Source organism: Gorilla gorilla, chromosome X (genome assembly GCF_029281585.2).
Source record: "Gorilla gorilla gorilla isolate KB3781 chromosome X, NHGRI_mGorGor1-v2.1_pri, whole genome shotgun sequence".
Classification (NCBI taxonomy): domain Eukaryota; kingdom Metazoa; phylum Chordata; class Mammalia; order Primates; family Hominidae; genus Gorilla; species Gorilla gorilla.
This window is the reverse complement of record NC_073247.2, coordinates 25184242-25210721: the sequence shown is the minus strand read 5'-3', so window position 1 is coordinate 25210721 and position 26480 is coordinate 25184242. Positions and strand designations below refer to the sequence as shown.

The 26480-nt window shown below is 39.0% G+C and overlaps 2 protein-coding genes across 5 annotated transcripts in view; one reads left to right on the top strand and one right to left on the bottom strand.

Moving 5' to 3' along the window:
• FANCB (FA complementation group B) overlaps positions 1 to 26480 on the top strand; it is a 197886-nt gene that overhangs the window by 135907 nt on the left and 35499 nt on the right. The gene's annotated exons all lie outside the window — the stretch shown is intronic.
• The window catches only part of GLRA2 (glycine receptor alpha 2), a 321026-nt gene continuing 313054 nt past the window's right edge, over positions 18509 to 26480 (bottom strand). For 3 of the 4 annotated variants that reach the window (XM_063703004.1, XM_004063827.4, XM_004063828.4), the window contains one exon: positions 18515 to 20032. In XM_063703004.1, coding sequence (XP_063559074.1) covers positions 19754 to 20032 — 279 coding nt within the window. In that variant the 3' untranslated portion in view covers positions 18515 to 19753. Of the gene's footprint in view, positions 20033 to 26480 lie in introns of all 4 variants that reach the window. The other variant, XM_063703005.1, reaches the window with a different exon arrangement.

Here is a 26480-nt window from a genome sequence, read left to right as displayed (position 1 = left end):
TTATGAGCCAAGCACTTGCCATGTCATTACAGTAATCTTCTTATTGAGGGTATGCTGCTGAAGACATTGAAGTTTGGAAAGGTTAAATAAATTATGCAAGGTCTCTCATTGCTTGGGCTGGAGCAGGGATTAGAACCTAGCCTGGCTTGACTTCAGTGCCTTTTTTTTTTTTTTTTTAAATAATGTCTTCCCATTAGCTTCTGATCTCTGGTTTAGAACTATGAAGGCCTATTTTCATATGATTTAAGGATAAATGTCAGCAGCTTTCTGAGCAAAGCTATTTGTTTTATTGGTAACACTTCTAGCTATAAAAACCTTTGATGTGTGTGTTCCCTAGAAATGCTGGCAAGAGGCAAGGATACAAAACAGTAGACATCTGTGTTCTTTCTGTTCCCAAGTGAGGCATAGTGGTTTCCTGTCCCCCAGAGACTTGGGCTCCCCTTTCATAGTGTTGAGTTGTTCCTGGCAAACCAGGAACAACATTTTCTACCACCCTTGTGCCTAGCAGAATGTATAAAAAGTTCTCACCACAGGAATATGAGTGGAAGTGATGTATGTCATCTCCAAGTATAGGTAGCTGAAAACAGGTGTTCCTCCTTCTCTTTATCTTTTCCTGTACACCAAACAGATACAGAGGATTCGGCAGTAGACTTTGAGCCCATGGTGATGGTGGAGCCATTGAGGGAGTCTGGATCCCAAATTACTGCTTAGAAGAGAGAAAAGCTACCTGCCAATCCGTTGCTTTGAGTGAATGACAGACGTCTGTTGTGTTAAGCCTCTGAGTTTGTGGGCTTATCTGTTAAAGCAGCTAGCATTACCTTAACTAATACACCAGGGAAGTCCCCACACTCATCCCACCATTTCTCCCTGCCTAAATGATTTGGATGCTGGAACTTCTTCCATGGCTGAAACCTGGAAAACATATTTGAGAATCATAGGAATTGAATGCTCTGCTTCACAGAGCCTCAATCTGATTATCTTTGTGAATCGTCTTCAGCCCCATTATTTATTGTATGTTCTGTGACAATGTGATGCAATTTTTATGTTATTTTATCCTTTGAAACTCTTTGCTCTTTGTAAAGGAAGCCATTACACACTGAAAAAGGGTCTTTTCATGGCTGCAATGGAAAACTTAGTGGAATCTCTTTTTCTGTGTAGCCAAGCATTTGTACAGCCCTTTAACACTTTTCAAACTTCAACCTTCACAGAAGCTTTGTGACATAGGACAGGCAGCTATTATTATATTTATTGGGCAGTTGAATTACCAATATATGAAATGCAGAGGGGTTAAGTCACACTAGACTAGAATCCAGACTTGTGGCTCCAGTTCATTGCCCTTTTGGCTCCTCTCTGACGTGCTAGTGTCTGTGTCAAGAATCAGAGAATTATCACTGGATTTGCTAAACCAATTATGATAAGATGTTACATTTGGGATTCCTCAGCCTGGGTATGAGGAATCAGTAATTCAAATAAATTATTACTTTTTCAATAATTTATTTAAAGGTGGGTTTTTGTATACGAATTTTATGTATCAATTTCCAAAGCTTTATTAGCCTACCACACGGCTGTAGTGTACATCTATATAGATTAAACACTACATAACAATATCTGGCAGCCAATATGGTCATATAAGGGAGGATCCTGCCACAAGATCCAGGTAAGGGTTTTGGCATACTCTAAGCACACATCTGAGCCCTACATCTACAAGTGTGAGCCTTTCCTCTTTCTTTCCTTCTGCTTCAAGACTATGAAACTATAAAGTTTCCCAAATTCTGATGCCTGCCACATTTCCTGCCCACCCATTTATCTTATTTCCACATTCGTTCTGCTTCCTGCCATAAAGTCTCACACAAATGTTCCTTGGTTTGTTTGTCTACCAAAATTTGTCTTCCTTACCCTGCTCCTTGTAGGTGCCATTTCGCTCCAAGGCCTCTTCATCCTTGCTTTTCATATGAGCTTCAGGATGACTGACTGAATCATGGAGATTTTGATTTTTGGTACCCCTCACATGAGACACAGTCCCATCACTGTTCTTTCTGTCATATAGACTCCTTATGTGAAATGCCTTCCCTAACCCTACCCACTGTTTCAAGCCCTGCTTAAGTCATACTTTCTACATTCAGGGTTCTCCAGCCTTTCTGATCTTCCTGTCTTCTATACACTATCAAGAGATGTTGTGGAAGAGCCTTAGTGTAGGAGTCAGGAGCCCTTGGTTCTAAAATGACACTGCCATGGTCCTGGGCAAGTCACTTAGCTCTTCTGAGCCTTAGTTTCCATTTCTGTAAAATGATGGGATTTGGCTAGTGACATCAAAGTTCCTTTCCGGATAGTGATGCTCTAAATTTGGCCTTGATTTAAAGTGATGGGATCCAACCTAGTTTTTGGCAAGTCCCCTATTTAGTTTTCCACAAATACCAGACAATGTTCAGAAAGTCATGGTCTATTTCCAAGAAGGAAGTATCTAAGTATCCAAATCGTGTGAACTCTTCAGGGAATAATTAAATCATGCATTGTTGTCGTTGTTATCAGCATACATTTACTGAGTGTATTAGTTAGCTATTACTGCATACAAATTGCCTTAGAGTTTAGTGGCTTTAATACAACAAACATTTATTACTGCACAGTTGCTGTGGGTCAGGAATCTGTGCATGGCTTAGCTGGGTCCCCTGTCTCAGAGTCTCTCACAAGGCCACAATCAAAGTGCTGTCCAGGACTGCAGTCACCTCAAGGTTCAATTGGTGGAGAATATGGCTGTTGGCAGGATTCAGTTTTTCACAGGTTACTGGACTGAAGGCCTCAGTTGCTTGCTGGATATTGGCCAGAGGCCTCCCTCAGTTCCTTGCTATGTAGACCTCTCTGTAGGGCCATTCACTACATAGTAGCTTGCTTCTTCTGAGTAAGCAAGCAATAAAAGCCACAGAGAGGGCAAGACAGATGTCAAAGTCTTTTGTAACCTGATCTTGGAGGTGACACCCTGTCACACTTGCTGCATTCTAGTTATTAGCTGGGGCCAGCAAATAGCCATCTCCTTTTTTCATTGGGTTGTTAACCAGTTGAAAAATAAGACAAACAGGTAAGGCAGATGAAAGGCCCAAAATGCAGACACCTCTAGCTTGACATTGGTTTTGTGTTAATGAAATCAGTTGTTCTATATGAAAATACTAAAGGAGCCCTTTTCCAATTTTTTTAAATAGGGAAAATTATTGTGCATTACAAATCAACCCCAAACCCCCAACCAACTAAAACACATTAAAATGTCCACGCATGAAGAAGAAACTGTCATATCATGAGATAAATGCTTAAAACATTGTTTCCTTGGTACCAAACCAACCGAAATTAATACGGCTATTGACAAACAGTTGCTTTGTCTGCAGTGATATTTTTCTTAGTGCTAGGAACATCCTAGCCACAAATCCCCTCTGTTGATACTTGGAGCACTTTAAAATAGCTATGTGTACTTCTGATTCATCTAAACTTGATTCATTCTAAATGCCAGTTGTATTTGGAGTGAAACTTCTGGATGTTTTTCACACATTCTTTTGTTAAAAATGTTGTATTGATTTTTAAAGGCATAAATGTAGTTTTTTTAAATGCAACCCTCATTCCACTGAGAAGTACTTAGGTAAAGTTTAGTTTTTAAAAACCAAGAGGCATTCTCCTGAGAAAACATTAACCAAGGACAAATTCTGTGTGGTATACCTGTGTCAATTTTGTTGCAAATAGTGCTTATATTGGAAAATGTGATTTATATCTGTGGACAAACAGGCTTGAAAATTCTGCACTCTAGAATTAGTTAGACTTACCTGTTGAGTCATAGATCATGTTGGAGAACTGTAAGCTTTCCCTGGAGGGAAATATTGAAAACATTTTTCTCCGCAGAAAACATTCCCATTATGTTGAAAACATAAGGCAAGACCAGAGCACAACATACCATTTTGGAGGGTAGGCATCTCCCAAGAAAAAAGAAAGAGGAGTGGGGCAGAAAAACACCTTCAAACTCCCTAGTCAGATCCGGTCATTCTTTCTGTGGAGGGGCTGACAGAGGCCAGAAAGAATACCCTAGTGAGCTCTCTCCACAGGTAAAGAAACCACTGAGTTGGGTAGAAATGACCCTCATCACAAACCATGTAATGTTCCAATTCTTTACATGCATGGATCTCACAATGGCCCATCGTAAATTTGGTGCTGCTATCCTTGTTCCCATTACAGATGGGAGAATTTGAGAGATGAAGCAACACATCAAAGGAACAGGAACAAAAAGGAAGAGAAAGTGGCACATTTGATACTCAAACATAGGTCTCAAATGTACTTAACCACAAAGTGATACAGCCTTACCATTTTGCATACTTTGCTTAACTCCTGATTGTAACTGGAAGTGGAATGTTGCTGAATATTCAGCTGGTAGTACCATGATTTTTGACAAATTTTCACTGGTAAAGTTTTTATTCAAGTTTCTAGGGTCCGCTTTGTTTCTGTCTTTGTCTAGGCTGGAAATTCTCCTTTGTTCAAATGATGTTCATCAGTAGATGGATCTTGTCACGTTTCAACAGGAATATTTAATTTCAAAACTTTAGAGATCACTTAGATCCATCCAAGGCTTTCCTGAAATCAATACCATAATTACATTTATCCTTTCATTCTTCTTTTATCCTTTCATCCCCTTCTGATCTCTTCTATACTTTGTAGTCAGAATTATGTGCTGAAATGCAAAATCACTCTTAAAATCTTGTAATGGCATCCCACTGCTTACAAGATAAATCCCAAGATCCTAAAACAGGCATGTGACTTCATATTTTCATCCCTGCTTTTCTCTCCAGCCTAATTTCTCATTCTCATTCTAGAATGACAAGATTCAATCATTTGAAACTATCTGCAGCTGGCATAGTTTCTCTGAAGAAGGATGTGGAATGCTAAAAGTTTTGACTGAATGATTTAGTGAAACTATAATTATAAAATCAGAGATCTCCAAAAGTTCTCAGACACATCTTCATCTTGCTCCCCTTAACTGCCCCAAAGGGCCCCTAATATATTAATGACAAGTTGTTGTTAGGGCTGTTTCTTTAAAAATCCAGAGTTTTGGCTGGGCGCGGTGGCTCACGCCTGTAATCCCAGCACTTTGGGAGGCCAAGGTGGGCAGATCACAAGGTCAGGAGATCGAGACCATCCTGGCTAACACGGTGAAACCTTGTCTCTACTAAAAAATAGAAAAAATTAGCTGGTCATGGTGGTGGGCGCCTGTAGTCCCAGCTACGTGGGAGGCTGAGGCAGGAGAATGGTGTTAACCCGGGAGGTGGAGCTTGCAGTGAGCCAAGATCATGCCACTGCACTCCAGCCTGGGCGACAGAGTGAAACTCTGTCTCAAAAAAAAAAAAAAAAAAAAAAAAATTCCAGAGTTTCCAGTCATCAGTCTCAAGACTTTTATTCATTTTGGAGGTAGCCAGAGCCTCCCAGTAAAACACTGGGTTATGTGTTTGTCCAACCAAGGAGGGGAAGGTGTTGGTTGCAGGATTCTGAACTGGTTGGAAGGGAAGGGAACTGAGGAGTGTTAAAATAATTAATTGAGAGGGCATTAGACTGAGGTGGCTCCAGCACCCTGGATTCCTGCATAAGCAAACCAAAACCCAAGTCAGAGCAAATGGTTGTATCCTAGGAAATGAAACTTAAGCTTAAATAATAAGAAACAACCAACTAATTTCAAACTAGGGACTCTAAGGCTATTCTTCTACCTTAACCCATCAAATGTTTTCTTTGTTTTGCTTCCAAACTTTTGTTTACAAAAGTTTTCTTCTTGCCCTGTGTCAGTGGAGCCCAAACCACTTGTAGTTTGGTGCTGCCTGATTCATGAATCACTGTCTGCTCAAATAAACTCTTTAAAATTTTAATGTGCCTAAGTTTATCTTTTAACAGGGGGAAGTATATCTGGAATTTTTAAAAAATTCATTTCCTTAATGGAGCTAGAGAGGAAAGATGTAAAATCAGCTTTAATTCATTTCAATCCTGAGGTTTGGGGTCTTCCTGTTCCTGCAGCCACACCACAGGATGGATGGAACTAGGACACAGTAGCTCTTAGTTTTGCCTTGCTACTTCATTAACAGCTTATTAAATCTGTTACCAAAGCCATTGAGAAAATTAATGAGTGAACCATGCTGACATACATTAAAAGTTACCTTGAGATACCTCCCAGAACCCACTAAGAGGACCTTTTTGCCTGCCTTGATGTGTTCTGTGCAGGTACTTTGTAGTCTGCCAACCCTGACATGTGAGCCCATTTTAATGATAACTGAGACCACAAGAGGAAAGAAAAGATCCATCCAAGGCTTTCCTGAGATCAATACCATAATTACATTTTAGACCCTCCAGGTATTAATCTTCTATTTTCAGAAAAGCAATTCCATTTTCCTGGCATGGTCTCTTAGAAATTATACTGCTTCTCCATGGCTCTTTTTAATTTTTTCCCCTGAGGGGGAAGGGAAGGCAAGCCTTTTCCTTTTCATCTCCTTCCCTCCTACAGCCATTCTCTCTTTTAAATTGAATGTTCATTGATGCTCTAAAAATACTACACACAGAGAAAGGGTTGATGTGAGAATATTTTATAATATTAACAGCTGAATATAGGCTGTTTTAGTGCTTTCTGGAACTCCTTGCTTGCATTATTTCATTTAAAAATATTGTGTTTGCTGTCTAAAAATAATCTTTGTTGAGTACTTCTTATGGACTAGTTATTGTTCTAAGCACTTGTTCTGAATTAACTAAGTTCAGTCTCATTAGAACCCTGTGAAATAGGTATATTTTAAACATTAGGACTCCAAGGCGTAGAGCATTTGGAACCATCGCTTAAAGGCTCACAGTTGGTAGAGGCAGAAAGAATGTTTTTTTTCCCAGGGAATTTTACTCCAGCACCTGCATGCTCAGTCACCAAGCTATCTCTGGCTTAATCTGTATGTATTTTACACTAGGGCCAGGGAATCTATAAAAATATTAGACACAGTTGGTGCCTATACTTGGTTGAATAGTGTGTACCCGAAATTCATGTTCACCTAGAACCTCAGAATGTGACCTTACTTGGAAATAGGATCTTTGCAGATATAATTAGTTGAGCTAAAATGAGGTCATGCTGGATTAACATGGGCCCTCTAAGGTGTTTTTATAAGGAGAGGGAGTTTTAGAGACAGACATACAGAGAGAATATGACCATGTAAAGGCAGAGGCAGAAGTTGGAGTGATGCAACTGCAAGCCAAGGAATGCAAAGGATTACCCGAATCACCAGAAGCTAGGAAAAGGCAAGGAAGAGTTCTTTTCCAGAGACTTTGGAGGGAACATGGCCCTGCTGACACCTTGATTTCATACTTCTAGCTTTCAGAATTGTGAGAGAATAAATTCCTGCAGCCCTAGGAAACTAATACAGTGACCTCAAAAGCTCATAGGCTGGTAGGGGAAATGGGTAAGGAAATGAATAATTAAAAATGATATGACAAGAGCTACAAAAAAAAAAAAGAAATACACAAAATGTTACATAGAAGCCCTGGAGGGGAGTATAACTGATGAAGAGGGGAGGGTAATATAGCATTTTTTCCATCATAATAATTTATTTCATTGAAGCAATATGATGTGGTGATTAAGAGTATGGATTCTGTGGCAAGATTGCCTGGGTTTGAATCTTGGCTGTGACATTTATGAGCTGTGTGCCCTAGGCAAGTTACTTAACCTCCCTGTGTTTCAGTTTGCTTATCCGTAAGGTTATGATGATGGTGGTGGTGGTGTTGCTACTTATGGTTTTGATGATGGTTATTATGCACTGAAGGCCTACTCGCCTACTCCGTGCTAGTCTCTCTGATGGGAAACCATTATTCTTCTCCATTTTACAGAATAAAGTGAGGCTTTGAGAGAAACTGGCCCAAGGCCGCCATCCCTGTGTTCACAGGATGATTTGGCAGAATTTATGTTAAAGCAATTTATAAACTGTACTGGCGCTACATCAATATTAGTTATATATAGCAAAAGCCCTGCTTATGCCAACATAAGCCTTTTTAACATTTCAATTAGGAAAATGTTTACCTTTCTGTAGTAGGTCAAAATGAAACAGTAAAAACCTTGTTGTCACCGTTTGCTAAAGAAGTTTGTCCAGACTGTCTCTAGATATGGTCTCTTCACTTCCAACCAGCCTTTTTGATGTTTAGGCAATGATTTAAAATTACGGTAGTTATAGTAGACCACAAAGGAATAGACTTCATTTATAGGCAATAGGTTCTGAATGGCATCATTAGTGAAGTAAAACATTATTAATTAACGGTGGGTAGGAAGGGAAATGAGAACTAGTATTTATTTAGTACCCACTAAGTGCAGGTACTAATCAATTTAAACCTCACCTGCAATTGTACAAGGTATATACTATTATATTTTACACTATCTTCTGTCCCAGGGCATTAAAGCTTTGCTCAAGGACACTCAGCAAACAAAAGACAGAGGGATAATTTAAATGCAAATGTGACTTCACAAACTGTGCCTTTAGAACTATGACACTTACCTTCCGGAAGAATGGGCAAATAATCACGTGGAAGTAGAATAACTTAAAGGAGAGGAACTGCCCTTTTAAACTTTCTCTACCTAGAATATATGGAAAAAGGCTCATGGGAATGGTTAGAAAGGAATCAGGATAGAATTCAGGGGACTTTGGTTTTGAGCTCAAAGGCACATTAACATGCTAAGTAATATGGGCCATGTCACTTTAACTCTCTGGGTGTTGGTCCTGTTGAGGTATGATATTGATATTCAGATGATAGTTAGGCATTACGTTTGAATTGCACTTGTCCTTAAGAAACTTGGAATTAGGCAAAAAAGATTACAGATGCCCTTTTAGTGTAGTGCTGGGCATGGCATGGTATTTTCTAGGCTATTTCACCCATAAGTAGAGGCAGAGATGAACTAGTAGAATTTTATCTAATAGAAACTCAAATAATTTCTGTCCAAAGAACAGATAACCATAAAGGTTACTGTTTATGAACTCTGTTGGACATTAACCCGTTTTTAAAAAAATCTAACCCAGGAAACTTATCCTAACATTGCTTGTAAATACCTCGCTTCTTAAATGCTCTTTGGTCTGGAACATTTTACTGTTTTTTCATCAATTAATAAGCTAAATTTCGGACTTGTGCTAATTTTATATTTGCCTAAGAGTCATGATTTTATCCTTTTGAATACTGTGAGTTAAGAGTATTTGATAGAAAACCTCAAGTGTAAAACCTTTCCTGGAATCTCTGCCTCTGCTTCATTCAGATGACAAAACAGTGATTTCATTGAACTGATACTGCTACCTGGCACTTGGTGCTTCTTGTGCCAGGGAGTCAGTAGGCAAAGAAGGGGGTTGCTGTACTAGCTGGGGCGATTTATTCTGACTATTCAGAGGAAAGTGAGTTACTAGTACATAGTGAGGGTAAGGAGAAATATGTTCAGAATGCAGGAGATCCTCTGGGGTACCTCTTAGAGAGCCCACATTTAGAATACCCATGCCATCTGATAAAAGTCATTGAAACTACAGTGACTCAATCCAGATAGGATTGCTAATGTCCCATACCCTTAAGGATATATAGTAGGGTTTTTCAGAACACACTTTAGAAAATGTTTATCTAGTGCAGTTCCTTCATTGTTATAGACTCAAAACCTACTTAAGTTTTGACAGTGATTTTTATCTAACTGGGTACAATAGCAGAGCTGAGTAGTTGTAGCAGAGATGGTATGGCTTGTGAAGCCTAAGTCATTTACTACCTGGCTGTTTAAAGAAAACTTTTGCCAACCTCCTAGTATTGGAAAAGAGGGTGCCAGGTAGAGGAATTGGCTAGTGCAAAGGACCTGTGGTGGAATTGTGCTTGGCATGTTTAAGCACTGGTAAGGTGGCCACTATGCTTGGAGGGAGAAGGTATGGCCGAGCATGATGGGAGATCATGTAGTTAGATCATGTGGCCAAAGTGAGGACTCTGGCTTGTTCTCTGAGTAATATGGGGAGGCATTGAAGATTAAAACAGTGACATTATCTGGTTTGTGTCTAAAAAACACCTTTCTGGCTGTTGTCTTCCTTTTATCTCTTCTCCCTTCCCTACTACCCTGCCCCTAAATATTTCTCCTCAAGAAGCAGAAATAGTATAAGAAATGATTATTCATTGAATTTGATGAACTCTTGGTTAGTCCTGATCCTTGCACGTGAAGGGTCTCCTTGCCCTTGGTTTCATCATTTTTGAGGATCTGGAGCTACTAATGAGACTTCAGTGTGTATGAGGACTGACCAAATTGTCTGTTCCATGAGCAGCCCTGGGCTCTACTGCAGGAGGGCCAGTGTGGTACACACTTCACAGAGAGCACCCTAGAGCTTTGCACTCCTCTTTGAAGCTACATTTACCTGCTTATGAATCATTTGTGCCAAAGTGATAATGTCCTTTCTAAATGCTAGCTCATAGTCTAAAAACATCTAATACACACTTCCATCATCTTGGGAAACTATATATTACTTGTTATTTTTAAACTGCATTTGCACCCAGAGTAGAAATAGTGCCTCTTTTCTCATGTGGGAGCATGTGTAACAAAGCAAACGTCATTTTCCCTCCTTCAAAAATGAAAATAAACGCCTTTGAAATGGAATTTTGTTGGTCTTTTTTTCAACCCCTGTATCTTTTGGGCCATTCAATCACACAAAATCTTGACTCTGAAGATGTTATTAATGCTGTATGCACAATTTTAAAGGATTTCTCTTAAGCATTTTCAACAGAAATATTGTGGGCTCTCTTTTGACATTTATTTCGTCATTCATGAGCATGGATCAGTGGTACCATGACCTTTTACTTTCCAGGTTTTTCTTTTCTTAGTGTGGATATAGTGAAAGTGTATATAGTCTGAGGAGTTAAGAAACAAATTGTGCTGGATGTTCAAACTCTAATATGATAGGTGATCTTGGGCAAGGAGTTTAATTCATGGAGCTTCTGTTTATCTGTTGATCAAAGGGTGTATATTGACTCTTTGTGATCTGGGCACCTTGGATTGTTGTTAGGATCAAATGCTGTCATAGGCATTAAACATGTTGATATTTTGAAAACACTATGTACATATGAGGTTATAGTGTTATCTTTAATTCTTCTACTTTGTAATCTATGAAAAAATATATTGCTTGAATCATTCAAATTATACTTAAAAAACCCTAAATTGGTGAAAATAAGAAAAGGTTTAAAGCAGAGGTTGAAAGATTAAAAAAGAATTTCTGACAGACATATGGTTTAGATTCATCCCACAAATTGGCTTTAGGCTTAAAGTAGGAAATGCATAAACCCTAAAAATATTCTGAATAGATTTTTTTATTTTCCAAAGCTGTGAATCATATGATATGGAATTTTGTGCTGTGTTTTGGTTAGAACCTTCTTATTTGATATTAATGGAGTAAGTGAAATGTAAAATGATATTCATTTAATCTTTATTGGAAATTTCGCTTTTAGAATTTGGCAGTCCTGTTCAGTGGCATAGATGAGGAGCTTAAAGCTAGCGCTGCTTGGAAGGATTTTTAAAAATCTACAGCCAGTCTGGTTTGTAGCATCGGTTTAGGGCCAAGTTATTTGAGAATGCCATAAAGAGTCTCAAGCCTTAAGTCATCCCTATGTGTTTTTAAAACCAAGTGGTAGGAATTGAAAAATGTTTAAAAGACAAATCCTCCAGTAATCCATTATCTGAAAAAATGATGGCAGTAGTTAGTTACCTTCTGTAATTTCTGGGTTGGGGAAAACTTATGTGACTTTTTCAGTAGGCACAGCATATCCTCCTTCACCAATGTTTTTCTAGCGATAGTAATAATATCCCTTGGGAATTTGAGCTTTGGCAGGCGTTGTGGATAACCAGTGGAAACATAGCCACTTTCTCCCAAAAGCTTCCAATCTAATGAAAACAGGTAAGAAGGTCTCTTCCTCAGAGCCATAATTGTACTTTTGAACTATTTTCCCTGAAATACTATCACAAAAGAAAAATGTCCAAAATAAAATCCCCAGTAACGTTATAAGGGAATTAATCTGTTTCACCAGCATATGTGGTACTCAAAATATTTTCTCTGAGATTTCATCTTATTTATATAACCCACATTGGTGCATTTAAGAGTTTATTTCACTGAATGTAGTCTAGAATCAGAGAAAAGTCAAGAAGTCCTCTTGCCATCCAAGATGCCTTTGCCTACTTTAGTGGCTGGCAGATATATTTTGGTGTGAATCTCTTCTCAATTTTCTAATGGGGGGACTGTACCTCCTTCCAAAATTATATGGCACACACATTGATTAAACATAATCAATTGTCTTAGGATTTTCTCCCTAAAGTGCCTACCCACTCTGCCATATGCTGCATTGGGGTTCTTCCTGGGATACTTATGGGGTTAGGCCCATCTTTGGGAGGCATGTTAGCCTCAATTTTACTGTTTTGCAGAGAAAGGAAAGGAATTGAGAATAAACACTTCACCTTATTTGTCTGGAAAGGAATGACCAATAAGACAGAAACAGTATTTTAAAAATGATGCAAAAAGCATGTCATTGAACTTGACAAGGCTAGACGTTGTGAAGCTTCTTGCCCAATGGATAACCAATGCTATTCATAACAATAATTATTTTATTATCTTTTAGTTATTGAGAATTTAATATGTGTTAGGCATCATGCTAATGGCTTTAGCTGCATTACTTCCAGTCAGTTCTCTTGAAACTTTATGAAACAACTATTCAGAAAAGTCAGGTAATTTATCCAAGGTCACACTGTTGATAGTGGCTCAGCTAGTCTCCCTATCTCCAAAGTGGTTAAAGGTGGTAGCTAAAAGCTCTTGTAAAGTTAAAAGTGGTGGCTTCTAACCACTCTGCAATATTCCTCTATATGAAAATTATTCAATATTTGAATAGGTTTAAAAGGCCGTAAACATTGTCTTATGAATCCATATCTTCCTCAGAATACTGATTAATATCTTTGGTTAAGGAAAATCTACAGGAGTCAACACGAATTACCTCTACTTCACAGGGGCTCTCATAATTTTTCTTTCATCTTGGAACTCCGTTGTTGACAAAGTTAGGATGGGTAGCTGAATGGGTTGGTAACTTAAGTTTCGTTTCACCTTAAGATTTTATGGTTCCTCAGTGCTCTTGGCTTTTTTTTTGTTGTTGTTGGAGTTTTGCTCTGTTGCCAGGCTGGAGTGCAGTGGTAAGATCTCGGCTCACTGAAACCTCCACCTCCTGGGTTCAAGCAATTCTCTTGCCTCAGCCTCCTGAGTAGCTGGGACTACAGGAGTGTGCCACCACGCCCAGCTAATTTTTTTGTATTTTCGGTAGAGACGGGATTTCACCATGTTGGCCAGGATGGTCTTGATCTGTTGACCTTGTGATCCACCTGCCTTGGCTTCCCAAAGTGCTGGGATTACAGGCATAAGCCACCATGCCTGGCCTCACAATGGCCACTAATACTTCCATTTCTCTATTTCTACAACGAGAAAAACATATTTTTTCTTTCTTCATGGAGATATTAATGCATCAATAATATAATAGCTGTACAACTGCTTCAAGCTTATGAGGAAAACCAGATACAAAAATCCAAGTTATCATTGTCATTTAAATAATCTACATTTTGGAAGATGGCCGAATAGGAACAGCTCCAGTCTGCAGCTCCCAGCGAGACCAACATAGAAGGTGGGTGATTTCTGCATTTCCAACTGAGGTACCCGGCTCATCTCACTGGGACTGGTTAGACAGTGGGTGCAGCCCACGGAGGGTGAGCCAAAGCAGGGTGGGGCGTTGCCTCACCTGGGAAGCACAAGGGGTCGGGGAACTCCCTCCCCTAGTCAACGGAAGCTGCGAGGGACTGTGCTGTGAGGAATGGTGCATTTCAGCCCAGACACTATGCTTTTCCCATGGTCTTCACAACCCACAGACCAGGAGATTCCCTTGGATGCCTACACCACCAGGGCCCTGGGTTTCAAGCACTAAACTGGGCGGCCATTTGGGCAGACACCAAGCTAGCTGTAGGAGTTTTTTTTTTCATACCCCAGTGGTGCCTGGAATGCCAGCAAGACAGAATAGTTCACTCCACTGGAAAGGGGGCTGAAGCCAGGGAGCCAAGTGGTCTAGCTCAGCAGATCCCACCCCCATGGAGCCCAGCATGCTAAGATCCACCAGCTTGAAATTCTCAATGCCAGCACAGCAGTCTGAAGTTGACCTGGGATGCTCGAGCTTGATGTGGGGAGGGGTGTCCGCCATTACTGAGGCCTTGAGTAGGCGGTTTTCCCCTCACAGTGTAAACAAAGTCACAGGGAAGTTTGAACTGGGTGGAGCCCACCGCATCTCAGCCAAGCCGCTCTAGCCAGACTGCCTCTCTAGATTCCTCCTCTCTGGGCAGGGGATCTCTGAAAGAAAGGCAGCAGCCTCAGTCAGGGGCTTATAGATAAAACTCCCATCTCCCTGGGACACAGCGCCTGGGAGAAGGGGCGGCTATGGGCACAGCTTCAGCAGACTTAAATCTTCCTGCCTGCCAGCTCTGAAGAGAGCAGCAGATCTCCCAGCACAGCACTCTAGCTCTGCTAAGCGACAGACTGCCTCCTCAAGTGGTTCCCTGACCTCCGTGCCTCCTGACTGGGAGATACCTCCCAGCAGGGGTCAACAGACACCTCATGCAGGAGAGCTCCGGCTGGCATCTGGCAGGTGCCCCTCTGGGACGAAGCTTCCAGAGGAAGGAACAGGCAGCAGTCTTTGCTGTTCTGCAGCCTCTGCTGGTGATACCCAGGCAAACAGGGTCTGGAGTGGACCTCCAGGAAACTCCAGCAGACCTGCAGCAGAGGGTCCTGACTGTTAGAAGGACGACTAACAAACAAAAAGGAATAGCATCAACATCAACAAAAAGGACATCCACACAGAAACCCCATCCGAAGGACACCAACATCAAAGACCAAAGGTAGATAAATCCATGAAGATGAGGAAAAAACAGTGCAAAAAGGCTGAAAATTCCGAAAAACAGAATGCCTCTTCTCTGCCAAAGGATCACAACTCCTTGCCAGCAAGGGAACAAAACTGGAGAGAGAATGAGTTTGATGAATTGACAGAAGTAGGCTTCAGAAGGCGGGTAATAACAAACTCCTCTGAGCTAAAGGAGCATGTTCTAACCCAATGCAAGGAAGCTAAGAGCCTTGAAAAAAAGGTTAGAGGAATTGCTAACTAGAATAACCAGTTTAGAGAAGAACATAAATGACCTGATGGAGCTGAAAAACACAGCATGAGAACTTCGTGAAGTATACACAAGCATCAATAGCCAAAGCGATCAAGTAGAAGAAAGGATATCAGAGATTGAAGATCAACTTAATGAAATAAAGGGTGTCAAAAAGATTAGAGAAAAAAGAATGCAAAAAAAAAAAAAACCGAACAAAGCCTCCAAGAAATATGGGACTATGTGAAAACACCAAATCTACGTTTGATTGGTGTACCTGAAATTGATGGGGAGAATGGAACCAAGTTGGAAAACACTCTTCAGGATATCATCCAGGAGAGCTTCCCCAATCTAGCATGACAGGCCAACATTCAAATTCAGGAAATACAGAGAACACCACAAAGATACTCCTCGAGAAGAGCAACCCCAAGACACATAATCATCAGATTCACCAAGGTTGAAATGAAGGAAAAAATGTTAAGGGCAGCCAGAGAGAAAGGTTGGGTTACCCACAAAGGGAAGCCCATCAGACTAACAGTGGATCTCTCTAAAGAAACCCTACAAACCAGAAGAGAGTGGGGGCCAATATTCAGCATGCTTAAAGAAAAGAATTTTCAACCCAGAATTTCGTATCCAGCCAAACTAAGCTTCATAAGTGAAGGAGAAATAAAATCCTTTACAGACAAGCAAATGCTGAGAGATTTTGTCACCACCAGGCCTGCCTTACCAGAGCTCCTGAAGGAAGCACTAAATAGGGAAAGGAAAAACCAGTACCAGTCACTGCAAAAACATACCAAATTGTAAAGTTATATAAGTTAATTGGTGGCTTCTGAATGGTTACCCTTAAGTTTCATTTTGTTTCTCTAACATAGGCATTTATAAGAAATAGTCCAAGTTAACTTTTGTTTATGTTTGCAAATCAAGCAAGGTTAAGGTCATTTATGAGGACTAACTGGCTTTGTCTTCCCAAGGATTCTTCAGGCCTGGTCTCCATTTACTTTAACAGGACACGTGCTCTAAAGGTAAAATTGTTTGGTTAAAATTTCAGTTTCTCTTTTTGATGAGACAGGTCTTCAGGCAAATTATTGCCTTCTGGTATTTATTTTAAACATTTTTTTGAAATACAGTAGATATACATAAAAGAATATTAAAATACTTTATACTCATTTCTCAAAATAAACATGTTAAAATGTTTAATTAAAAAATAAAACCATGGGTCCTATTCAACATAGTATTGGAAGTTCTGGCCAAGGCAATCAGGCAAGAGAAAGAAATAACGGGTATTCAAACAGGAAGAGAGGAAGTCAAATTGTCTCTGTTTGCAGATGACATGATTGTGTATTTAGAAAACCCCACTGTCTCAGCCCAAAATCTCCTTATGCTGATAAGCAACTTCAGCAAAATCTCAGGATACAAAATCAATGTGCAAAAATCACAAGCATTCCTATACATCAATAATAGATAAACAGAGAGTCAAATGATGAATTAACTCCCATTGACAATTGCTACAAAGAGAACAAGATACCTAGGAATCCAACTTACAAGGGATGTGAAGGACCTCTTCAAGGAGAACTACAAACCACTGCTCAAGGAAATGAGAGAGGACACAAATGGAAAAACATTCCATGCTCATTGATTGAAAGAGTCAATATCATGAAAATGGCCATACTGCCCAAAGTAATTCATAGATTCAGTACTATCCATCAAGCTACCAATGACTTTCTTCACAGAATTAGAAAAAGCTACTTTAAATTTCATATGGAACCAAAAAAGAGCCCATATAGCCAAGACAATCCTAAGCAAAAAGAACAAAGCTGGAGGCATCATGCTACCTGACTTCAAACTATACTACAAGGCTACAGTAACCATAACAGCATGGTACTGGTACCAAAACAGAGATCTAGACCAATGGAACAGAATAGAGCCCTCAGAAATAATACCACACATCTACAACCATCTGATCTTTGACAAACCTGCCAAAAACAAGAAATGGGGAAAGGATTCTCTACTTAATAATTGGTGTTGGGAAAACTGGCTAGCCACTTGCAGAAAACTGAAACTGGACCCCTTCTTTACACCTTATAAAAAAATTAAGATGGATTAAAGACTTAAACGTAAGACCTAAAACCATAAAAGCCCTAGAAGAAAATCTAGGCGATACCATTCAGGACATAGGCATGGGCAAAGACTTCATGACTAAAACACCAAAAGCAATGGCAACAAAAGCCAAAATTGACAAACGGGATCTAATTAAACTAAAGAGCTTCTGCACAGCAAAAGAAAATATCATCAGAATCAACAGGCAACCTACAGAATGGGAGAAAATTTTTGCAATCTAGCCATCTGACAAAGGGCTAATATCCAGAATCTACAAATAACTTAAACAAATTTACAAGAAAAAATCAACCCCATCAAAAAGTGGGCAAAGGATATGAACAGACACTTCTCAAAAGAAGATATTTATGTGGTCAACAAACATGAAAAAAAGCTCATCATCACTGGTCATTAGAGAAATGCAGATCAAAATCACAATGGGATACCATCTCACACCAGTTAAAATAGCGATCATTAAAAAGTCAGGAAACAACAGGTGCTGGAGAAGATGTGGAGAGAAAGGAATGCTTTTACATTGTTGGTGGGAGTGTAAATTAGTTCAACCATTGTGGAAGTCAGTGTGGCAATTCCTCAAGGATCTAGAACCAGAAATACCATTTGACCCAGCCATCCCATTACTGGTATATACCCAAAGGATTATAAATCATTCTGCTATAAAGATACATGCACACATATATTTATTGCAGCACTATTTACAATAGCCAAGACTTGGAACTAACCCAAATGCCCATCAATGATAGACTGGATAAAGAAAATGTGGCACATATACACCATGGAATACTATGCAGCCATAAAAAAGGATGAGTTCATGTCCTTTGCAGGGATATGGATGAAGCTGGAAACCACCATTCTCAGCAAAGTAACACAGGAACAGAAAAACAAACACCGCATGTTCTCACTCATAAGTGGGAGTCGAACAATGAGAACACATGGAGTCAGGGAGGGGAACATCACACACCAGGGCCTGTCGGGGGGGTCGGGGGCTAGGGGAAGGATAGCGTTAGGAGAAATGCCTAGTGTAGATGATGGGTTGATGGGTGCAGAAAACCACCATGGCACGTGTATACCTATGTAACAAACCTGCACGTTCTGCAAATGTATCCCAGAACTTAAAGTATAATAAGAAAAATTTTCAAATAAAAAAATGAGATAAAGTAAATATCTACATTTTAATTCAAAAATGAAAACGAAAGCCTCTAGAGAAGTTTGCGGCACACTTAGCTTTATTGAAATTGAACAAATGCTTTTTAAAATAACCCCTTGTACAGCACATGTAAAATTTAATTATTATATTTTTACAGGTTGTCTTTTATCTGAGTAAGCAAAAATACGTCTTTTTTTTTCTTACTTAAAACATGTAGCCAGAATTCAAACCATGTAGCTCTGGTACCAAAAAGGCAACGGGTTATGAAAATCACAGTACAATTTTAAAATTCTTTAAGTTAGTTAAGGATATTTAAAACAATGTTCACTTATATTGACTGACAGTAGAAATCATGGGTCAGTTGACATTAGGACTAGTAGTTACACCTACAATGAGAGCAGAAATGGAAAGTTCAAGCTGACCTGAGCTACACTGTTCAGGACACACCATCTCCATAAATACTGTAGCTGAGTAGCTGCAATGACTAGTCACAGTTGGGCGATTAAAGTCACGTGTAAATATAGCCAAAGCAAAAATATATATATAGTGCACTAACTTGGATATAAAATAAAGTGGGCATTTATTAAGAGGGTACACTATCAAATTAATTACACAATACACAATTTAAGTTTCAAAATTTTATCTTGGAAAGAAAAATATTAAAATGCACACCTATATGGACAGTAAAGTAGAAAGTTTTCTGTCATTGGTGTTTATTTTGTCATTGTTATTTACTGGATAAGTAGAAATAATTTACGACCCACAAAAGGCTTTCTCAAGTGAAACACTAATTACAGACATTGTAAAGAACATAGCTTAGGAGGCTTGTTTTAAAAACGAGGCAGCATTTTCCTGAAAAAGTTTGGTCCTTGACTCACTGTAGGCTAGTCACTATGGTCAGATGGTTAAGCATTTTTGAAGTTTGTGTGTGTGTGTGTGTGTGTGTGTAGCTAACTTTTCAGTACCAGAATTAGTCAAAGCCAAACCAAACCAAAGGGACCAAAAGGCAAACAGCCCTTAAGAACTTGATCCCGCATATCATGTCTGACTGAAAGAACAATGCTAAAGATCATGGAAGGGAATTATTATGCTCCCGTGATTCTGCAACCCCTTAATTTTGTGCAGTTTTCTTCATCACCCATATAACTTGTCTTTTTTTCATGTAGGTGCCAGGAAACCCACCCCCATGACCCTCCCTCCCCCCTCCCTCAATCTTCTGCTCTGTCAAAGTGATATAAAGACAATTTCACTGTGTATTTACAAGCACAACACTGAGGCAAGAAGGTCCCAGGGTCTGTAGGGCACATCTATTTCTTGTGGACATCTTCATGCCGAATGATCTTGTATGTAATCCAGTAAAAGATGTTGAAAATGAGGAAGGCCAATGGGAAGGCAGCTCGAGATATCGTGTCAATCCTTTTTGCCCGGTCCACAAACTTCTTCTTGATAGCATCTGCATCTTTTGGCGGTTGTGGGAGTGGGTTGGCAGGTGTGGCCTTGACAGCTGTTCCATCTTTCACTTGGAGGCAGTGACCCATCCCATAACCGCTAAAATTAAAACGACTTTCACGAGTAACGTCTTCTTCCTGACAGAATAAAGACAGAGGAAGCACAGATTGGTTGTCAGTCAAGTTAGATGGAAGATGCTTAAAATTCTTTAGAAGTAAAAGGATAAATCACAGTTAACTGGTGGTGTGGGAGGCTTTTGGAATAGCGAGTTCTCTTTCAAGTTCAACTCAATTATTCATGGAACAGATACAGTTCATTAACTTTTCAGACTGAGAAATTAAGGGTAAGAATAATGACTTTGTGGTCATTTTAATTAATTAACAAACAGAAACACCTACATTATATTCAGTACTGACTTTCCCAAAATCTAGTTTATTAATCCCTAGATATGAATAGAGATTTTAAAGCAGTTCTCCAAATCCCAGTGTTACACTGTAAGTCTATGAAGAGGACCATTCATTCATTCATTGATTCATTCAGAAAACATTTACTGAGCCTGTGCTGTGTGCCTGGCCCTAAGGAACCTATAGTATTGTGGTTCATTCACAGCGCAATTCCCCCATTAACATTAGGTTTAATGTTGATGTTACATCTAAGGTGAGCCCCTTATATATATACCTGTTCCCCTCCAGCCCTCTAGTTCATCTCATTTATATAGCAGAGATTGAATATTCATTAATAATTTAATTTTTCCCGTGTTGATTTTTAACATTGATTATTTGGCTGGTGAATCATTTCTACCATATTTAAATGTGTCATTTTAGCTGATGTCAGTGATATTTGTATGATTATTTCTACATAAATTAGATAAAAGTCTGAAAAATTGTATTTATTCCTTGGTGTAAAGGACAAATAGCCTTAGAGAAAAATGTATGGGATCTGGGTATGTGTTTGGGTCAAAGGAGGGGGTCAAACAGTGGGGTTGAAAAGGTGGGGTTGAAAAGCTGGGATTGAAATGACTTAGCTGTAAACAGCCATCAATTGAATTATCTTCTTCTGTAACTAGATCACTGCCTTCCACAATAACATGCAACTCCTCTGAGTCACCAGAGGCACTAAACTCTTTATCTTGCCAGATAATAATAATGGTTATGTTTCCCAAAAGACAAGGAAACTTGGTATTAATTTTATTTCATTAATGCTTACTGAATGTCAGTAGTGTCTTCATCCACATATAAAAGGTATACTAAATGAAGGACTTATAATATGAATGACAACCTAAGTAAAACTCAAATGGTACAACAAGGACAATTTGTACCTTGTGTACTTAAATGAGTTTTGTAAGTTCAACAGCAGATCCCTGGAGAGGTAGGGAAGGTGAGAAGAGCTATTTCAGTTAATTACACTTCATCATGTGCAAAATGGGGAGTGAAAGAGCAGGTAACAGTTTAAAGAGTGGTGCAAGGACTTCAGAATAGGTAGATTAGATTATAGTATACGTGCTCTGAGGGGAAGCTGCAGAACCTGCAAGGCAGAACAGATTTGCTTCTATGTGGCTCATTTAGCTAAATTAGTGTAGTACCCAGGTGCCACCTCCCTTTGTGGGAGATACATGCAGCCTGAAAATGAAGACGAGTTCAACACAGTCCTTGAGGCTTTTGATTTATCGACATTGCCCATTGTGATACAGTATCTCTGGTGAAGCCAGCCCTAAACATGGCTGAACATTCCATTGCAACCTGGCAATGACTTGGAATTTGAGCTGGAGAGATAGCAAGTGTGAATAATTGCCAAATATTCCATGTCATCCTTCGCCAGGTAAATTTGATCTCTAGGAAAATCAGGTGGGAAAACAGAAACCTCATTTGCTTGATGCATTAGTAGGTTTTATTAATGAATGCACCTAGTGCTTCCAATAAAAAAATTAATTATAACCTTTATTATTATTATTTTTTGAGACAGTCTCACTCTGTTGCCCAGGCTGGGGTGAACTGGCATGATCACGGCTCACTGCAGTCTCAACCTCCTGGGCTCAAGTGATCCTCCCGCCTCAGACCCCTGAGTAGCTGGGACTACAGGTATGAGCCACCATGCCCAGCTAATTTTTTGTTTAACTTTTTGTAGAGACGGGGTCCCACTATGTTGCTAAGGCTGGTCTTGAACTCCTGGGCTCACGTGATTTTCCTGCCTCGGCCTAGTTGTAACCTTTAATCAGACCATTATATCACAAAAATCAGACCAAAGGTCTTTAAAAAGTAACTATAAAACGACTACTTTATAAAGCCATCTTTCCATACTTTTATTTATATGGGATTATCCTACACAAGTTGGCTAAAGGCACTCTGTCTCATTTCTTAACAAAATATAATAAAGGATTTTTAATTCAACCATTAATTGTTGAGTGTTGCCTCTGTGACAAGCATTGTACTAGGTGCTGGGAGACAATTGATGAAGTTGGACAAGGGCTCTATCTGCATGGAACTTTCAGAATCTGGCGGAAGGAGCCAAACTAAAGGTATTATCATATAAGGAAGTCAGCAAACAAAATCCAGCCTAACATCGGAGTACTTCCATGTGCTCAGCTATATAAACTCGATAATGAAGACTTAAAGTGGGACTCAGATTCAAATATTAAATCTGTTTTCTTTGCCTTAAAAATATGAATATTTTATGGATGCAAAAGTTTTAAATAAGTGAAGCCTTTCAAAATGTGGAATAACTGGATATATTAATTATTACAGTGTCATCAGTGTCCTCATAACTATCTGAAGACTTACTCAGTGCTTAGCAAGAAAAGGAAGCACATACAGGTCATTAGGAGGAGGGGACTTGTTATAGGCAGTCTTGGACTTCCCAACTACTACTAATTGGTAATTAGATCTCAACCAGTGTGAAGTAGAAATGATGCCAGTTGGTTTAGTAAAGAGAGATCCGCTCTGGGAATTTGGATATTTCTGTTCTGTGCCTGCTCCAAGGCTTATAAGCTGTGTTGACCTTAGGCAAGCTACTTATTCTTTCAAAGCCTCAGGGACCTCATGCCAATAATGTCAAGGCTGAGCTGGGATCTGTGGGTTTCAGCTCTGGCTGCTGGGGAACTTTTACAAATACATGTATGCCTGCCTCCCCTCCCAGCCCTTTCTAGACCAGTCTCTGGGGATGAGAACTTAGGGTCTATTTTTTTTAAAGATCCAGTGACTCTAATGTAAAATGTTGGAAACCACTGGTCTAGATGAGTTCCGATGTCCATCTCTAAAATGTACAACCTATTCTATATTTTTAAGTCTAAAGTTACTATTCAAAAAGAAACAACCCCTCAAAATACCTTTCTCCTTATCTGCTCAAATTTACTGTGCTGTTTTTTTCCTTTGCATATCTGCAGAATCTTGCAAATTACAGCTCTCACCTCTATAAACCTTTAGAAACTCATGATTAAGCATATAGTTCACTGCCTCAGTAAGATAATGTTCTTTTAAATTCTGAAGCCCCTAAAGAAATAGAAAGGGTATGTAGGTAGTAAACTATTTTTAGCACACAAAAGGGAACTTAAATATACATGTCCACGTGTCTTTTCAGACTGACTCATTCATTTAATTTCTGTAGTCTTTCATCACATAGTGTGAAATGGACAGCTAAAAAGATTAACTCATTCAATTAACAGAGCTACAATAGAAGGATGTCAGGTTAGAATCTCATTATATTGTACATCGTCATGCAAACTGTGGGGGCTTAATAAATGTTTGCTGAATAATGAACAAAAGGGAATTTTAAGAGGGTTTTCCCTATGCTTGAAAATACTTTCCTCATTCATTCAACACTATTTCAAATTATGCTTCTGAGCATAGTTATAGCTAATTTAATCAATTCTTTAAAATTCTCTGCAACAAAAATAAACCTGTTGTGAGTGAAAATTATCCATTTAAGGTTTTATGTGCAGGAGGTATGAATGCTAGTTTAAGGGTCTTCTTATTTACCATTATGATGCATTCAATGCCTTTTAAATATAGAATTTTATGGTATTCACATCAAAGGAGATGGTTTTGATTCTGAAAACATAACTGCAACCAATTTGAATTTTTTTGTGTTATAATAAATGACTAATTGCCTTTCGAGCAGGTTCAGAATAAAATGTTATGGTAATATGACAAGATTCCTATATGAAATGAGCTTGAGTCATGGATAAACTGAAACTAAAATAAAGAACAATCTGTAGCCACAGCTGAGTTGAGCATATTTACAGGTAGACTCAGTTAGGTCCTTCCAGTAAGGAAATAATTAATTTTAGGCATATATTCTCCATTTCTTCTGATTAGCCAGAAACTCAATTAATTATCCATCATCTTCCATCTTTAGTAACTGAGCAATGAGCACTTCTAGCTGACCCTCTTTTGTTATTCACTGATTAGTTAAATTCTCAGAGAAAATGAATCATCCAGTCAAGGTTTCAACACATGCAATTTTTATATCGCACTTTGATAAGATCTCCTTAATCCCGTCTGCTGTATAAAGCACTGCCATGGCACTGTGCAATTTGCTTGAAATTTATTATCTAATTTTATGTATTTTATGCATCAGTTTTACTTATTGTAAAATTTGCTCATTCCTGTGTTTAGAATAATTCTTGTCTAGATGGGAAATTGACCTAAAGCTCACTGGAGTTGCATTGTAGTGAATTGTTTGTCATAAGCAAATGATTTCAATATAATTAAAGAACATGGCACTTACAGATGAAAAGATTTTAGCAGAGTCTATATTTGTTATTTTTCTTTTATTCTTGAGAAAGGAGGAAGTAAAAGGACTCCTAAAAATCTTTCCATCGCATTTCTCACCCAGATTTTTTTATTGGACTGAGCCTCCTTTCTGTTGGGACAGGAAATTTCTCAGTTGGAACTGAAGGTTGTAGTGAGTCTCACTCAATGCAGGGACATAATGGACTCTCCAGTCTGTCTTAGGAAGCAATATGTGTCCAAATACAGTGGGTTTTCACTGAAAAAATCTCCCAAGCAAATGATGGTTGAATGATGCTTAATCACAGACCTGGATATAAGAGGAATGGCCTTGGGAAATTTTCTTCAACTGTTAGGGCTTCAGTTTCCTCCTTTGTATCACGGGTACTTTGGGAATAGACATGAATAATAAATGGATAGCATTTATTAAGAGTCTGTACCATTCACTTAAAACCATGGTCAGTCCTGTTACTGAATTGATCCTTCAAGTCACATATTTCTTGGGGAAACTGAGGCCAAGAAAAGTTATGTGGCTTCCTATAGTTACAGTGCTAATAAATGTTGAAGCTGAGATTCAAATCCAGGTCTGTCTGATTCTAAAACTGATTCCAAAGTCTCTGGGTTTGATTTGTGTATGTTTTTGCCCCTATCAAATCCCAAATGGCTTCCATTATCAAATCCCAAATGGCTTCCATTCAAGATTATGAATGAAGAATCTGACTGAGCTTTGCAGAACAACAAAGTTGAAATAAACTAAACCAAATATAGCCCCTTGTTGCTTAATGACATGTGCTGAAATGAATTAAAACTGTCAAAGTGTCATTTTGGGCAGATTGTGAAAGGCAATTTTTCCAAAAGTAAAACATGTCAATGTATTATCTCTTTCTCAGTGCAGCATATTTTTATCATTGATTTTTAAAGAAGAAACTTCCAGGATTTATTTATTGAGCAACTGCCATTCTTCTTTTTGTTTTTTGTTTTTTGTTTTTTGTTTTTTTTTTTGAGACAGAGTTTTGCTTTTGTCACCCAGGTTGGAGTGCAGTGGTGTGATCTCATCTCACTGCAACCTCTGCCTCCTGGGTTCAAGTGATTCTCCTGCTTCAGCCTCCTGAGTAGCTGGGATTACAGGTGCCCACCACCATGTCCAGCTAGTTTTTGTATTTTTAGTAGAGACGGGGTTTTACCATTTTGGCCAGGCTGGTCTCAAACTCCTGACTTCCGGTGATGCACCCACTTCGGCCTCCCAAAGTGCTGGGATTACAGGTGTGAGCCACCATGCCTGGCTTATTTCTCACATTTTTAACAAATATTTATTGAGTACCTATTATGTGCCAGGTACGTGGTAGAGTTACAGCAATGAACAAGAATACAAAAGTCTCTGATTTTTTGGAATTTACATTCTAGAGGGGGAAACAGTAACAAGTAAACAAATTATACACACACACAAACATATTTATACATATACACACATATACATATACGAATGCATATACACACAAGACACACACAGATAATGATGGGTGCTTTGGAAAAAAATAAACAATTAAGGTAAGAGACTTAGGCAAGTGGCATAGAAGGGAGTGTTTTAGATTGAGTGGTTGGAAAAGGCTTGCAGAGATGCCAGGCACTGTGCTATGTGCCGGGGATCCAGTGGAGAGCAAGATAGATTTGATTCTTGCCTTCAAGGAGTTTGCAACCTTGAGATGAAGGGAAACAATAAAGTCATCACATGAATACATAATTACTAACTATGATAAGGGCTCTGAAGGAAAATTATAAGATGCTATGAGAGCTTACTAAATGGGGTCCTGGTCTAATCTGACAGATAAGAGAAGCTTTTCCCCTAGGAAGTGATATTTCA